Source organism: Crocodylus siamensis, chromosome 12 (assembly GCF_052110815.1).
Source record: "Crocodylus siamensis isolate JL-2025a chromosome 12, ASM5211081v1, whole genome shotgun sequence".
Classification (NCBI taxonomy): Eukaryota; Metazoa; Chordata; order Crocodylia; family Crocodylidae; genus Crocodylus; species Crocodylus siamensis.
Genome location: NC_143406.1, coordinates 12367164 through 12383402, shown reverse-complemented (window position 1 = coordinate 12383402; position 16239 = coordinate 12367164). Strand labels below are relative to the sequence as shown.

General features: G+C 42.3%; 1 protein-coding gene across 7 annotated transcripts in view; it reads right to left on the bottom strand.

Annotated features, from left to right (window-relative positions):
* Window positions 1-16239, bottom strand: part of PRKCZ (protein kinase C zeta) — a 205876-nt gene that overhangs the window by 143956 nt on the left and 45681 nt on the right. Inside the window, exon 1 of one of the 7 annotated variants that reach the window (XM_090024035.1) lies at window positions 7118-7452. The exons of the other annotated variants lie outside the window; for them this stretch is intronic. Within the exon in view, the coding sequence (XP_089880161.1) occupies window positions 7118-7139 (22 nt within the window). The 5' untranslated portion in view covers window positions 7140-7452. Of the gene's footprint in view, window positions 1-7117; window positions 7453-16239 lie in introns of those variants that run through there. 7 annotated transcript variants of the gene reach the window in all.

The window sequence follows — 16239 nt, the reverse complement described above, 5'->3', positions numbered from 1 at the left end:
AGCTGGACACCACTCCATGTGCCTCCTGCATGCTGGCTGTGCTGCATCCCCTGCCTGCCTGGCCACAGGAGGCACAGCACAGCATCACGCGCAGCTTCCAAGGCACTGGCAGTGGGGTGCAGAGCCCAGCATGCAGCAGGCAGCCTGTTTCTCCCTGGGGGGGGTCTCTCCCCCCTCAGGCTGGGCCAGGTTGGCCCAGCCCACCCCATCCCCACAGGAGGGCCAACACAGAAGGACACAACCCCTCCCGCCACCCAAGCCCTCCTGTGGTGGCCTGGGCCTTTCCAGGGGCGCAGGGGGCAGGGCTTCTGGTGCTTCATGTGCCCTGGGAGAGGCATGGGGGGCATGTGCCCCCCTAGATCCAACTGTGGGGCAGCAGCAGGCTGACCATTGCATGCTGATGCCACTGCCGTTGCCGAACGAGCCATGCATGATGCCATACTGTGCCTCCTGCTACTGGGTAAGCTGGGAACATGGCACAGCCAGCACATGGGAGGGACATGGTGGTACACACAGGTCCCGAGGCAACAGCAGGGGGGTACAGAGCCCAGCACACAGTGGGCAGCCAACATCCCCCCCACACTGAAATCCTGGGAGCACAAGCCCCTAAAACCTCCCTGAGGTGCGCAGTGGCAGGAGCCCCCCTGGCTGAGCTGCCCAGGGCTCTGGCCATCCTATAACTTGCCCCAGGGCCCCACTAACCCCAGGTCCTCCCCTTTACTCCCTCCCTCACCATGGGAGCCTCGATCTGCCCGGTCCTGCCCTTTCCTTCCTCCATGCTCTTTCCCCTCAACACATTTACCTACTGGGTCCTGCTCCACATGCAGCTGGGCTGTGTTCCTGGCCACCTGCAGCAGGCTGCGGCTGGGTGTGTGTATGTTTGCCTGCATCCCTCCCCGCTGGCTTTCCACCACCTATGCATGTACCACTCACAAGCTGTCTGTGTACCATTCGTGGTGCACATACCACAGTTTGGGAACCGCTGAATTAGACAAACGTAACATTTATACCCCAACATCTTTCAAGTTATTTTTTTTTAAAACATGCACCATCATGACATCAATTTTTAAATAGAAGTCAATCTGAAATCTAGGAACTCTGCAAATAAATGGATGGCATAGTGATGTTACATTGTCTATTACAGCCTAGATCAAAGTTTTCCATTTGAAAGAAAAGGTTCCCCCAGAATAAAACTGTCTGCCAATAATAAATTACTTCATATTTTCTGCACTTTGAAGCTACAAACAATTTTTACTGCAATACGTCATCTAGAGTCCACAGTGGACAAGCTGCACAAGTAAAATTTCTGACAAAAGCAGTTATTGTTTGTCTTGACAATGAATTGAGGGGGGTTTTTTATCTTCTTACCAGATATAGGCCAACATAAAATTATCTATTTTATACTTCTACAACATATTTAACAACAACTTGCTGTTAGTAGTTATGCCCAGTTTTGCAATGCAGGAAATGAAGTGTCAGGTAATATGTAACAGGATATCTCCAATTCTTTTACAAGTATTTGTTATACTTTCTAGATTAAAATATACTTGTTTACTAAATTTCAGAAACCGTTAGAAGATTTCTGAAATTGCACGTAAAGTTATTTTATTTTTTTAGAAATAGAACAGAAAGAATGACCTCTATTGTGCACTACTGCTTCTACAAAGGTTAAAGAGTTTCTGATGGAGCTCAGAAATCCTTTGTATATGCACCTATAGGATAAGTAAAGAAGAAACACCAATTTAGCAGACTGGCAGAAGTTTTTCAAGGCATATTCTTGTTTATAAACATGCTTGTGGAGATTTTAAATGATACAAAATTTTAACACTATGTTATCCACACCAGAAACATTGTATACAATTGCCATAGAGAATATATGAAGTTTTCTTTACATACATACATACATGATAGCTTGTAAAGAACATCAATTTTTTTTTTAACTTAAAGTGTCTGCTCTTTTTCAATCCATAACTAGACTCGATTTGTAGCACATCAGCATAAAGAGCAGTATGCCCTCATCTTCCAGCATAGGGATAGGAAGCTCCTCAGAGCCAGAGTGGATAAGTACACCCAGGGAAGATTATTTCTGGTCTGTTTCTTGCAACATTACTTAATCAATCACACTTCACTACTCAGAAAGAGATCTCAGTAAAGTTTTATCTTGGCACAATGGAATAAGTTTGAGTTATTCCACAATTCCCACCCTGATGTCTATGGCAGGGGTGTAAAACTCATCCAGCCCAATGGGCCAGATGAGGGTTGCTGGGCCAGTCTGTGGGTCAGACTGGGACCAACCATATAGTGCCCATAGCACCAGGTACAGCCCAAGTACTGTACACACAGCATGCACTAACATTAAGGCTCGCTGTGCATGCTGCACATGGAGCCAGCATGAGGCATGGTGCTGCCCATGGTGTGTAGGCTGGACTCAGCACTGCAGGCACCACAGGGGTCAAATCCAGACCACTGCATGCAGCCTGTGCCCTGGACTCCATGTCACATGAAGCAACAGGTCCAGCCTGCACACCATGGCAGTGAGTGTCCCATGTGCTGCATATACAGAGAGCCCCAGGGCTGGTGCTGTGTTGTGTGGGGCTGGACTGGCCATGCTCGCTGCATACAGCACAAGAGGGCCAGCACGGGGTGCATGGCGCATACGGCACACCGCGAGATCGGCCCTCCACACTGGCTCCTGCATGGCCCAGTCCCCCTATGCTGCATGCAGGGCGCGCAGCACCAGATGTAGTTCACATGCTGCATGCAGCGCACGAGGCCAAGGCTGTTGCCTGTGGGGGGTCAAACCTATAAACCCATGGACTGCATCCAGCTTACAGGCCATATTCTTGACATCTCTGCATTAGATGTTACAGCCATTTGCTTTAGAAATGCTAGAGTGTGACCTAAAGCACATATTTAAAACATTGTCCACAAATCCACAACTCCTTTAAGACTGTGACACAGTCTTCAACATCTCTTTTTGAAAAAGAATATCAGAAAATGTCATTTTTTGCCCTTCCACACGATGCATCTATGTCTCTACTTCTCAGTGTACTGAAAAAAAATGTGAAAAGTAGATTTTATAGGCCAAAGTCCAAGTCCTAAAAACTGTACACAAATTTATAAAATAGTATGTTTCAAGAACCCAAGAGCAATAAGACTGAAAGTGTCTCCTGTCAGTCTCAAAAAAAGTCCGTTTCCCCATCTTTGAAAGGGATATTATTCACCTATTCAAAAGCACATCGTACAAATTAGTTAAATGTTTGTAAATTAATATGGAAATTAAATTCTCTATTCCAATGGTTTTCAACCTGCAGTCTGCAGACCCTTTGTCTAAGGGGTCCGCAAAAGAGGACTGTGATCAAAAGTATGTGAATACCCACACTTACAATTCAAAGGGGTCCACACCTCAATTCAAAATGTTTTAGGGGACTGCAAATCAAAAATAGGTTGAAAACCGCTGCTCTGTACTATTAAAATACTACACAGACAAATATTAGTGCTGTATCTTCAGTAACAGTTCAATTATTTTACAAGATTTACTATATTTACTCAGTTCTAAGATGAGTCTCCTGCCCCGCCATTCACCATGGTGAAAAAGTACTTCATCTCGGAATCAAGTACGAGTCAGAGGGGGCAGCCTGCTGAGGCTGTAACCTTGGCCCCATCCCTGCACTGGGGCAGAAGCTGCTGCTGCGGCTTGACCCCTTTCATCTTGGAACGGATACAAGGTGAGGCAGGGGGCAAAGGCTTGTTGGGTGGGTAGGGAGAAAGTGGAGTGGGGTCCTGAAGCTGCAGACGGGCAGAAGCAGCACAGAAGTAGACAGGATGGAAAGGGGACAGAGGGAGGCAGGGGTCAGGGGTCTGAGGCTGCAAGGGTTAGGCACAATAGGAGGAATAAGTGGAGGTAGGGGGCAAATAGGTAATGGGGGAAAACCATTTAAAAGATTATAGTCAATCCTTCTACTTCTGGGAAATTAAACTAATTGCACCACACCCATAACTCTCACATGGTGATGGAAAGCTAGATTTTTAAATCTGTTGCTCTCATGTTCCCGATCTCCTCCTTGCATATACTATGAGAAATGTTGTGTATAGAATTATAAAATGAGCCTCTCTTTTCTTATGTATTTCACTTAATAGTGAAATTCACAGGGGGCAGAAGAAAACATTATGGGGGGGGGGGGGGCTGGGAGTGTGGTCCAGGGTGGGACGGCCTGCCCACTGCCCCTCCCTCCTACACGCAGCAGTGGAGAAGTGTGTGGCAGGGGTACGGCATGGTGGCAGCACTGGAGCAATGGAACCACGTTTGGGGGCGAGGGGGCCAAGCCCCATTATTCCCAGCCTTCTGCCGCCTATGGTGAAACTGTTAACGATTTTGCCTTTTAAAATATCCTTAGTATCACAATTCTAAATGAAAGGGTAGTTCACATGCCTCAGAGCTATTGCTTTGGACTCTGAAAACCCAAGCAGAAATTGCTGCCTCAGGTGCACTAGCTTACCTTTTGAACGTTTTCTTTCTGACCACAACAGCTAAGTACCATTTCTGAATGAAAGCCGAGAGTCTAAAGAGAAGAGGTGTGCCACTGTTCCCCTCTCCAAAACAGGAAGAGGAAATGCGCAAAGGGCCTGGAACACTGGCTGAAGAATATTTCACCGTTAGAAATAATTTATTATCTGTTTAGAGCTTATGGCTATAAAAATAGAACAGACCAACAAGAAACAAAGAGGGTTGTAGTAAAAACTTATCATCTCTCAATTTCTCTCTACACCCACCTAATAGTTCAAGCAATCATTGTAATGATGGAAAAGTATCAGTAATATAATTTAAGAGACCAGAGTCAGGTACTTTTCTAGTCAAAACCAGGCTTCCCAGTCTTTCATCAATCCTCTCTCGCAGTAATTGTTTGCATTTTTTTATTGCTTTAAGTCCTAGACCAATCTGTGAAAAAGCTCCCCTGGACAAGTTTCCTGAATCTCACTCCTTTAGCATTCTTACAGTAATTTGCTTCAGAAGAAATAAATGCTATGCAATCTTGGGTTGACAGCCAGTTCTTTCATGATCAATCATTTGTAGACATCCCCAAATTGACAGGCTTCATTTCTGCCACATTCTCTATTTCAAATTAGTAAGGAATACCTTAGTACATATACACACACACAACTGGATTTCTCAGACAGTAATACGAGGCCTGTCTCAAACTCTGAAGACCTTGTTTATCTCATCCATAGGCCTCTGGACATTTCTGAGACTTAATAAAATTATTTCAGTGGTCAGAAAAACATAGCAAAAGCAGCTGCTACAAAGAAACACAATGCTCTTCAACAATTAACCTTAATATTACCATTTGGAGAGCTGACTATAACAAATTTCTTTACAATCAATGAAACAGAAAAAAGAAAACTAGAAAAGGTCTGTCAGCCTTGTAAGTGGCATCTTGGGCAAACAAGTAACTCAACTAAATGATCAGTTTTGTCAGTAAGTCCATCCAGCCAAAAAAACCTGGATTTAAGAAGCAGCTCTGTACATTTATGGAGGGGATGTTTAAAAGGTCAAGTGATAAAACAGAGACACTTAACTAAGCAACACTTGGGAAGTAAGATTTCTCAAGCAGAGTGGCATTTTCTCTTATATCTTAAACTAGCAAAGAAACAGAAAGTGAGAAAGAAGCCAATCATTAACTGGAGGCTTTTAATCAGTTCATTAAGCTTTCTTTATTCTAAATACATTTTTGCTGATAGTTTACAGATTGATACACATATCTGGCCTGATACCAAGATTTCTGAACTAAAAACACACAGGAACAATCAGAATAAAATGTGAGTACTCTGAAAGCTCACACCCAAAATTGTCTGTAATACCTACAAATCTCTATTTTGTAACTGGATATTTTGGGTTTAAAACAAATGAAAAATCAATTTTGGAATTAAAATTTCAAGCAGATTATGTGAATCAAATCACTGCCCTGACCCACATTCCAGTTCTTAAGATTGACTCCCTTTGGCAATTTAAATTTTTTGAAAACTACATAAACTGTGTACAAATAAAGCACATGGTACACATTAGGATGACAGAGGCAGAGATTTTACAAACAGGCTTGAGAAACAATGACATGGCTATTTTCATTTCCTGAGTAACTGAATATTCCTGAGTATTTTAATTTGCCTCTTCTGCTAGTTCAACCAGTATATAACAGTTTCAAAACAGATGAATTACCCAGTGCAATCCAAGCTATGCCTTCCGAGTTGTCTCTATGGTCGCAATAGTTCTTTTCTTCATTGGGGGATGGAATTGGTTCACGTGCTCTGAATAACCTAATCATTGCTGCCAATACAGTAACAAATGAAGGGAAAAACCTGTCCTTACGAACCAGAACAATATTTACAGGCCACACAACTATCACAGAAAACCTTTCTATGTTTTAGTTACAAAAGGGAGAACATAAAGAAAAAAATATATATAGATCTAAAACAAAATCATGAGGAGAGATTCTAATCCAATTAAAAAAATATATACCCCACTCAGCCCTATGATGTAAATTTTCAAGGATATACGTAAAAGAAAAGAGCATATAGCTACTGCCAAATACTGTGCAGATAAACAAATAATATAGAAGTCACGTATAACAATCTAGTCTTTTTTAAAAGGAAGTTCAGTAAAGAATGCTAATAATGTTAAACAAACACTATCAAAATGCTATCATGTTAAAATACTTTAACCACTGACAGAATAGATTTAAAGCCATATTCTACCGTATAAAATTAAGGCCTTTAAATCAGAATAATTTTTCATTTGATCTATTGAGCACAAACACAGTATCACCTGAAATCACTAAAATTCATTGGTTATCCAATCAAAATATATATTTTTTACCATTAAACATAATATTGATATGTTTAGATGCAGCAATCCAGAACAAAACAATGTATTCATAAATATTTTCTAATAATGTTAGACACAGAAAGCTCCAATTCAAAATACATATTTCAAAATTAAACAATCCATCTAAAAGCAATACCAGATAAACTGTAAAACAAAAAAGGCCTTTGAAAATGATGCTCTGAAGACATTAAATCTTGAAATTAGCAAGCTTACAATAAGCAGGCCCAGAAAACATACCATCAGGCTTTTTTGGATACATTTCTTTCAGTAATCTCCCTTATTATCAGCAGCATCACTCACTCTGCATACTCCTCTGCCTGTTCTTCTCATAAAATGTGTCGCCTAACAAAAACAAGGCTTTTCTCAGCAATTTTGTCGACATTTCTCAGAGCTCTTTTAGCCACATCCCTGCACACGCAAGAGGCACCAGCAATATCTGTATTTGTAACAATCTATGGTTGCAAAGGAGGACTGTAGGCAAAGCAACTACACAATAACCAAAATGCTGACTTCTATTATCTACTGCACCACATGCACACACATACTGCATCAATGGCCTCAATTCATAACAGCAATCGCAATGATGGTACATAAAATCTATAGAAAAGACATGCATTACTCACTAGGTTTTATTCTTTTGCTTCTTCAGCATGTAATTCTTTATGGTTTACAATGCAGTAGATATGAAATGAAACATTTTCCTTTATTTCACTGATGCTGCTGTTTGAATACCACTAGACACCAAGGACAATAGGCAGGATCAGCTTGAACATTAAGAGCAAATATTTAATGGAAGACTGGTTATCCTGTTCTCTCTCTTTCACATCTCTGCCTCATGTATCCAGGCACGGGTGGTACTGGCTCCCTTGGGAGGCTGTAGCTAGCAGCTGAGGCACAAACTAAAACATGGCATGGATGTCAAGGAGCTGATGTCACAAAAAACAAGTATTTCTGCAATAAAACTAACAACTCTGCAAGACAGCTCTCTGGAAGCTGCAAATGAATAAGAAAGGAGTACAGTTAAAATTGCCTTTGTTTTGTAATACACAGTCCAGTGCCAAAAATGATAAATCTACTCCAAAAATTATCTATTCGGCATAGAAGAGCTGAGGTTACAATAACATTAAGTGATAATATTGCCACTCAGATTTCTCATCTTGCATCAAGACATCAATATGCCTGCCCCTTGCATGCAAAATGATTAAAATATGCACACATTATAAACGTTGTTCACTATCAAATCTGAAAGAAGAGATGATTTATTAAAGTTGAAACATCTTTCAGCCTTTCAAGGCTGGCCAACATATACAACACTGAGTTGTTAATTTATCAAAAAGCCGCCTATTTCTGTCAAGAAATCAGTATCCGAGGTTCCAGGCCAGCAGATGCTAGAAGCACCTAGAAAAGGTAGGAAAGGTTATATTCAGTATCTGGGATGAGATACAAGCCGTTTTAGAAATCCTGCCACCTCAACGACATAGGAACACTGCTATTCTGATCTACGTGAAATGGATTAACTGTCCTGCTGAAGGTAAAAAGGACTGAAGGTAGAAACAGCTGAACACAGTGAGCACAGAAGCCGGTCTGGAAGAAAAATCCGGGGGGTGGGGGGGTGTTTATGGGAGAAAGGAAAAATGAGGTCACTATAAGTAAGTTCGAGAGCTGGAGAACTGTGTACATCCTATTTTACATCAGAATGATTTTGCTTGGAAACAGGTGACTCCTTAAAAAAAAGCAAGCAACCATGCAAAGAACATAAAAAGAGATGAATCTAAAGAATTCAATATTTTTTTCAAACAGTTCTTGTTCATTAAGTCAGTCAAAATATAATCCAATAACTTTCATGAACACTGACCTTGAAATTATTTTTTTGAAAAGGGAGGCAAATAGCACTTCCTAATTTGATAGTGAATTTCAATTGTTTATTATTGCTTAATATTATTAATCAATTTAAAATGTTGTTCACTGAGATAACATTTAACCCATACCCTTTTACCAGGAGTTCCAGGGAGACGACTATCATGCTACCGCATTTCAACTTGCTGTTCACTACCATCACATGAAAGTAAAATATCAAAAAAAAGTTTTCTGCAATCTCTTTCAAATACAATATATTTAACGCAACTAGAGAAAAAATAAAATTAGATCCTGAGCTATGTCAGAACAAAATATTAGGTCCAGTTCAGAACATCACATAACACTATAAATAGGTACTTCGTGACCTAGTATGAACAGGACAGAGCAAACGCACTACAAATGAGAAGGATCTGGCAATTCAATTAATTGTTCTTCACATACTCCATTACAAAAAATGTCCATTATTCTTTTAAATAAATGGTGATAAAAAATATCTTCAATAAGATGACTGACTGCTAATTTAAATGGAAAACCATTTTGAGTAAGTGGAGAATTAATATTTCACTTGTTTCTACAAATAATTTGATGCAAGCCCACAAGCCAATTATATAGTTTGAATTAAACACAATATGCCATATATAAACTTCATATAATCTTTTTTTAAAAGTACTTCATATAACAGCATACCAGAAAGACAACAAAGAGGTAAACAATAAAATCAACAACCCAAACAATTCCAATAATTTCTACACAAGTGAAACATTTCTCACAATTTTCTACTTCTTATTTCCCATGCAGACAAATATACAACCGTGTTTTTGCTGTGGATTTTACTACATTTTTTAGATGATGCAAACATTAAAACTTAAAATACTGCTCAGAGTAACCTACTTTAATGATACATGTCCTTAATATAAACAAATCACCAAAAGCAATAATATTTCTGTATAATTAAAATGAAATGCAGATGTTAGTTAATAAGTAATAATACTGAACAGATCTGTTAATATTAAATTTGTGCTAATATAGCCTGTACAGTATAACAATCTGGAGATGGCTACAACCAGTTCACAATACCAGGTTTCCAGGCAGGTCCCATAGTTGCAAGAGACAATTCATTCATTACATCTTGAGAAATCTGACTGCAAATCACTTACCGAGCACATCCTACTAAGCAGGCTTTTCAAACGATCAAAGTGTGATTCAACAAGACTACTAGAACTGCATGAGAATAAGCACCCTACATACCAAAGAATCAGGTCAAATGAATTCTATTAATCTGTACAGATCTATAATTTATCACATGGATCAGGACAATCAAGAGAGCTATGAGTTAATGCTGAAATGTTTAATGTTCTGGAATATCTACATTATTTTAATTTAGGTCATTACATTGGAATACAACTCTAATATGCCATGTAATATTTGCGCACCCTTTCTTCACTTTCACCTGCTCTGTAAAGGTGTTACAATATGATTTAAGGTACAGTTCAAGTTAAATTTGTTATTAAAATATTAACCCAGTACTGCAGACTTGGAAATAACTCTGGAAGAGTCTCAAATTATACATGGGAGGGACTGAACAATTTACAGGATGTCACTAAACCATGCCTAAACCAACAGTTATCATCTATTTGCTGTTCAGTGACATGCTGAAGTGAATTAGTGTCAAGTTCTTAAATGGATACCTATATCATTTAAAAAAAAATCAAATGAATAAATAAATACAAACAGACATGCTTAAGACTAAAAAAGGGATCAACAAATGTACAGACTTTAAAACTGAATAGCCTTTTCACTCCTGGAAATGTCGTCTCTTGAAAGATATTATCCTATAGAAGGACATTTCTTCTACAAGACTTTGATCAACTTTCACAAGCATTAATCAGGAAGAGCCCTCCTCTATGATTCAAAGGCTCCTTCCTAAATGTAACTGGTATGCAGCTACATGCAGGAAAGAGGACATGAGCTAGTTGGGAGATATGGGGTATAAGACTACTGTGAGCCTATTCCAACCCTTAGATTGAAGTAGTCTCTACAACGCAGATCAAGAAGATATTTTGGTGCCGTGGAAGACGCATCTAACTCAGTACTTTGCTATCTATGTCCATTTAGGACATAGAATTAGTTGAGGGTCTGAGCTTAAATAAATGCAATTTGTTCATAAAAGTAATGGTTTCACTTACTCTTCTGAATCACAAAACATAGGTATTAAACCTGGCTAAGGCATCCCCTAATTAATTTTAGAAAGCATCTGAAGGAAAAGAAAGATGTGAACGTATGATTATGTTCTGGGGAAAAAACATTTTGTAGCAATGGAACTGTGAAATGCCTACCATCTTGGGCTAAACAGTCTAAGTCTAGGGCTTTTCAACAGATGGTTAAAAAGCCCTAGACTTAACTGATTCAGTTTTTGCAGGTTAGTCTAAGTTGGAAAGATTGAACTTATAAGCAAATGAACAGGCATTCACTTTTGATTCAGGAAATGTAGCCACATGCCTGCAGTGGATCAAGCCAGAAGCTGGGGGTGCGAGAGCACAGCTCTCTAGCACATAGCCAGCATGGGCTGTGTGTTTGCTTCTTCTTCCTGCTGCTCCCAAGGTCTCTAAGAGTTGCAGTCCAGACTTAACAGTAGCAGGACTCTGCAAGGTTGCTCATCACTTCCACTTCCTGCTTCCAGGTGCCTCTGGGATTTGGGTACACAGTTGCAGCCAGCATTAAGTAAGTAGGGCAGGGCAGCTCCATACTTGGGGGAAGGGAAATTTAACACCCCCCACCTCCTGGCCACAGACCCCACCAGGGGGCCAGTGAAGCTAGTAAGCCAGCCATCACTGCTCCAGCTAAGAAGCAGACTGGCACAGCCAGCCCTGCTCACTGGAGTAAACAGCTTAGCCCAAGGCTGCAAAATCCTGGGGGACTCTGATTTAACTTGAACCAGAAGGGGTCTGAGACAGCAGCTTAATAAACAGGTTTGACCTAAATCAGTTAAGTCTGATACTATATATAACCAGGTTTATATTAAACTAGTATCAGCCATTTTGGAACTGGTTCATGTCTACTGAACTTCTATTCTGTTACAGGTATAAACCAGTTTATGATCACTTAAAACAGTTTATATGCAACTTCTATCCCTAGCCTTGATGACTCTAGACGAGGGGTATCACGTGCATCTGACCCCACAGGCCAGATGAGTGGTACAAGCCCAGTCTGCGAGCTAGACAGGAAACACAGGCCAGCCTTGCATTCTGGAGCAGGCGCTGCCCAGGACCACTGCTTCTATGGGGCTGTTCTGCATAACCCCAAAGCCAGAGCCACTGCAAAGCTGTGCGGCACAGCCCCAGAGTTGGAGCTGCTGTCATTACGGGACTGTGCAGCATAGTCCTAGAGTCACTGCAGGGCTGTGTGGCATGATCCTAGAGCCAGAGATACCACCGCCATGGGGCTGTGCAGTATGGTCCCACAGCCGCTATTGTGTGCAGCACAGCCCCACAGCAGCAGGCCCGTGCAGTTCATAATGGCTCCATCACTCAAGAATACAAGCCAGAACAAGCACCCCATGAAGCATCCAGGGCCATCTAGTGTGCTTCATATGCTGCCTGTTGGTAACCAAGATCTATGGGCAGTACTGGGGGTCAGAAGCTTGACACCACTGTTCGAGATCATACTTTCTCATTGTACATGTAAAGATGAGAATTTTCTCTCTAATTCCATATAAATAAAGCGTTACCTAGGATTTGATACCTAATCTAGGTTCTTTTTGATTTGCACACCATTAAATATTATGTTACCAAGTTTAGTTAAATGTGTTTATGATGTACAACCAATGATGGATTCTACCACTGTCATACCTGGGCTGGCTCTGCTATACTAACAAGACTTAGAAAGGATACTATAGATTTGTTATAATTTTCTATGTATAAAACTGTTTTCATGGAAGGGCATTTTAAATTCATCCCCATCCCACTGGTGGAGAAAGCAGCGGTGTGGGGTGAGGAGCAGGTGCTGTGCGAAGCTTCAGTACCCAATTCAATTTGGCCCAATTCAGGGGCTGAATCTCTGAATCCGAATCAAAACAGGAGACCCTTTAGATCACTCCAAATCAAATCAGAACCTTCCTAATCGATTCGGTGATTTGGATGTAGACTTAGCTTTAAATGTTTTTTCTACGTACCTCAAGGTACCAGGTGGCTCATGAATGCTGAGATGCTAGGGCAGATGGAGCATCCTACAGAATCATGGGAGCTCCCCAGTGTACTCAGCAGCAGACCCAGAAGTGGACCAGCAATACTTCCAGACCACTTCTGGGTCTACTGCGGAGCACATGGGGGGGCTCCCCTGCGCCCCCCCCGATTCAGTGACTGGTGCCTCCTGGATCTGGGGGGGCACCTGGGGTCCCCCTGCAGCCAACTGCCAAACCAGGAGGGTGTGTGTGGGGGGGTGCCCCACGCAATCGGCAGTGGACCTGAAAGTGGACTAGAAATACTTCCAGTCCACTTCTGGGTTTGCTGCCGAGCATGCAGAGGGCACCCTGCACTCCTGTGAGATGCTCCATCCACTCCAGCATTCACGAGCCGTGCCTGGTACCACGAAGTATGTAGTTAAAACATTTAAAGCTGTGTCTGTAGCCAAACCAACAAATTGAATCACTATCCCCGATTCGGGTCAAATCTGAATTGAATACAGCCCGTTTCACATAACCTGAGTGAGGAGTCAGACCCCTGCTCTTTCTCCCCCCTTCTTGCCCTTGTCCCTTCACCATGCACCTTCCTGCCATTTGCCCTGCACCCCTTGCCCCCTGAGCCTGTGCCTGCCCCCTACCTCTCCCACCCCGTGCAATTGTCTGCAACCTGCCTCCCTGCCCCACTCTTTGCCAGCCTCCCCCTTACCTTCAGCTGCAGTTATGCTCCTCTGGGGCAATCAACAGCAGAACAGCCCTGGCCTTGCCCCACCAGGAAGAAGCTGAAGCAGCTCATAGTCAGGCCAAGTCAGGGCTGGAGAAATCAGACCCCAAAGCAGAAGGTAAGGAATGGAAGGGGCAGCTGTGGGGGGAGGGGGGAGTAGAGGGAAGGGAGCAAGCTGTAGTGGGGAACAGATACCGGCACAGGGGGCAGGCTGCAAGGCCATCCATCCATTCCCCCCCGTCCCCCCCCACCTCCTGGCAGTTTCCCCTGCACTTCCTCCAGCTGTGTGTCCCCTCCCGCCACCAAAGGAGCCATTCTGGCCCAGAGCAGGTGGCAGCTCAGCTCTGGCTTCAACCCCGAGCCCCGAGCCAAAGCCGGAGCCGAGCTGCTGCCTGCCTTGGGCCAGTATTCAAATCCAAGACAAGGCTCCCCCCTCCCATGCTGCCTGGGAAGGGGGGGGGGGGTGTGGAAGGAAAAAAAACAAAACTCATCTTGATTTGAGTAAATACAGTAGATGTAGACAATTTCGTTTGGGATTCATAATAAATCCAAGATAATACAATTTAAGTTCTCTTCCTGACAGCACTCAGTATCATAATCATTCATAGCCAGCATCGTAATCCTATACTGGAACTAGCACACCTTCTGCAATTAGCAAAAGAAACAAGTGGATCCAGTCAGGTCCTACACTTTTAGGAACTGTAAAAGTATTATGTCATACAAATCAGAAAACTGAGAAATAGGTATTTCAGAGATGCATTCCTCTATTTGGATTAATACATACTTTAAGTTTTTGAGAACTGAAAGGGAAGCACTGCCTTTTTACAGATGCAGAGAGTTGAAACAGAAAAAGACAGACAGTGCAGGACAATGTCAGAGTTGGGACCTGGCCCCAATTCCCAGTTTCCAGATCATGCTCCCTTCAAATGTTTCTGTCCTGAGACTTTGAATAGGCATTTTGCAGAATCAGGTATGTCCACTGAGATTTACTCAAAGGCCTGGTCTAAAGCCTACTGAAGCCAATAGGAGTCTTTTCCGCAATTTCAGTGCCCAATTCTTGATCTGGCAACAGTTGTCTTCTTTTCTAATTATTTTCATGTTCCTTATTCCCTTCAATATAATATTATCAACTATAGGAACCAGTACACAATTTTTTGCCAAAACTGAGTATTATAAATTGGTATCCTCTGTTCATAGGAATGCAACTGTTTCTCAGCTGGCATGCATTAAAAATCTTTGTACAATTCTGCGGGTTCAGACTTCTCTGAGTTCTGACACTAAAATGGGTATACGTAAGGGAAGTGCATCTTTCCAATTTTGAAGCTATTCAAGCAACTGGAAAACACTTCAGGAACAGCAACAGATCCTCAACTGAATAATCTATACATCAGACTTGGTTTCACCCTTAGCTGTACGGTAATAAACCAATAAATGCTAACAGCTGCCTACTTATTAAAAAAACTACAGTTTCTGAAGATGAATGCTGTAAAGATTAATAATGGAATACAGCAAAACAAAAAATGCTGGTGGCAAAATCTGCCCTGGTTGGCAATGAGAGTGTTAACTATTCAACAGCCATCTAATCACCAAACTCCCATCATTACACTGATCCTTTTTTATGACAGTTTCAAAGAGATCAAGGCTGTATAGATACTGAACTATCCATATACTTTATGAGATCATTATAAAAACGGAATCAAAACAAATGGAAAAAAGTAGTGCAGGAAAGCTTATTCTTTGTCTATGCTCTTCTGCAGAAAAAAGATTCCATTCCCAACTGTGCAAGTAAATCTGATGCTTTTTGGAGGAGCAACGTTTATTTAGGAAAGGATGATTGCTGTACTTTGCTGAAAGAATAAATAACTCTACATGACATTGGTGCAGCCTCAACTGGAGTACTGTGTCCAGTTCTGGGCACCGTGCTTTAAGAAGGATGTGGCCTGCCTTGACAGGGTTCAGAGAGGGCCAACCACTTGGCTGGAGGGCAACAGGGCAGGCCCTGTGAGGAGAGGCTGAGGGACCTGAACCTGTTCAGCCTCAGCAAGTGGAGGCTGAGGGGGGATTTGGTGGCTGCCTACAGACTTGTTAGGGGAGATCAGCAGCAAACAGGAAGGGTCCTACTCCCCCCCAGCAGCACCTGGGGTGACAAGGAACAATGGCCAGAAGCTGCTGGAGAACAGATTCAGGTCAGAGATTAGGAGGCACTATTTCACTGTTAGGGTAGCTAGGATCTGGAGCCAACTTCCTAGGGAAGTGGTCCTCACTCCTACCTTAGGTAAATTCAAAAAGAGGTTGGATGAACACCTGTCTTAGGTCCTGTGATCCCAGCATGTGCTCCAACCAGTGGCAGGGGGTTAGACTAGATAATCTATTCAGGTCCCTTCTGACCCCTAACTACTATGAAACTTGCAAATTATACAACCTGCAACAAGAGTCTGCCTTGAACATAGGCAGCGGAAGGATAGGGCTAACAGGGCTCAGCCCCCACCAAATACAGGGCAACAATGCCAGCACAGAGGACAGCAGGACAGCCCGGGTGCAGGCTCCAAGGGGCTGCAGAAGGGGGAGAAGGTGTGTGCACAGTCACAGACACAGCCACAG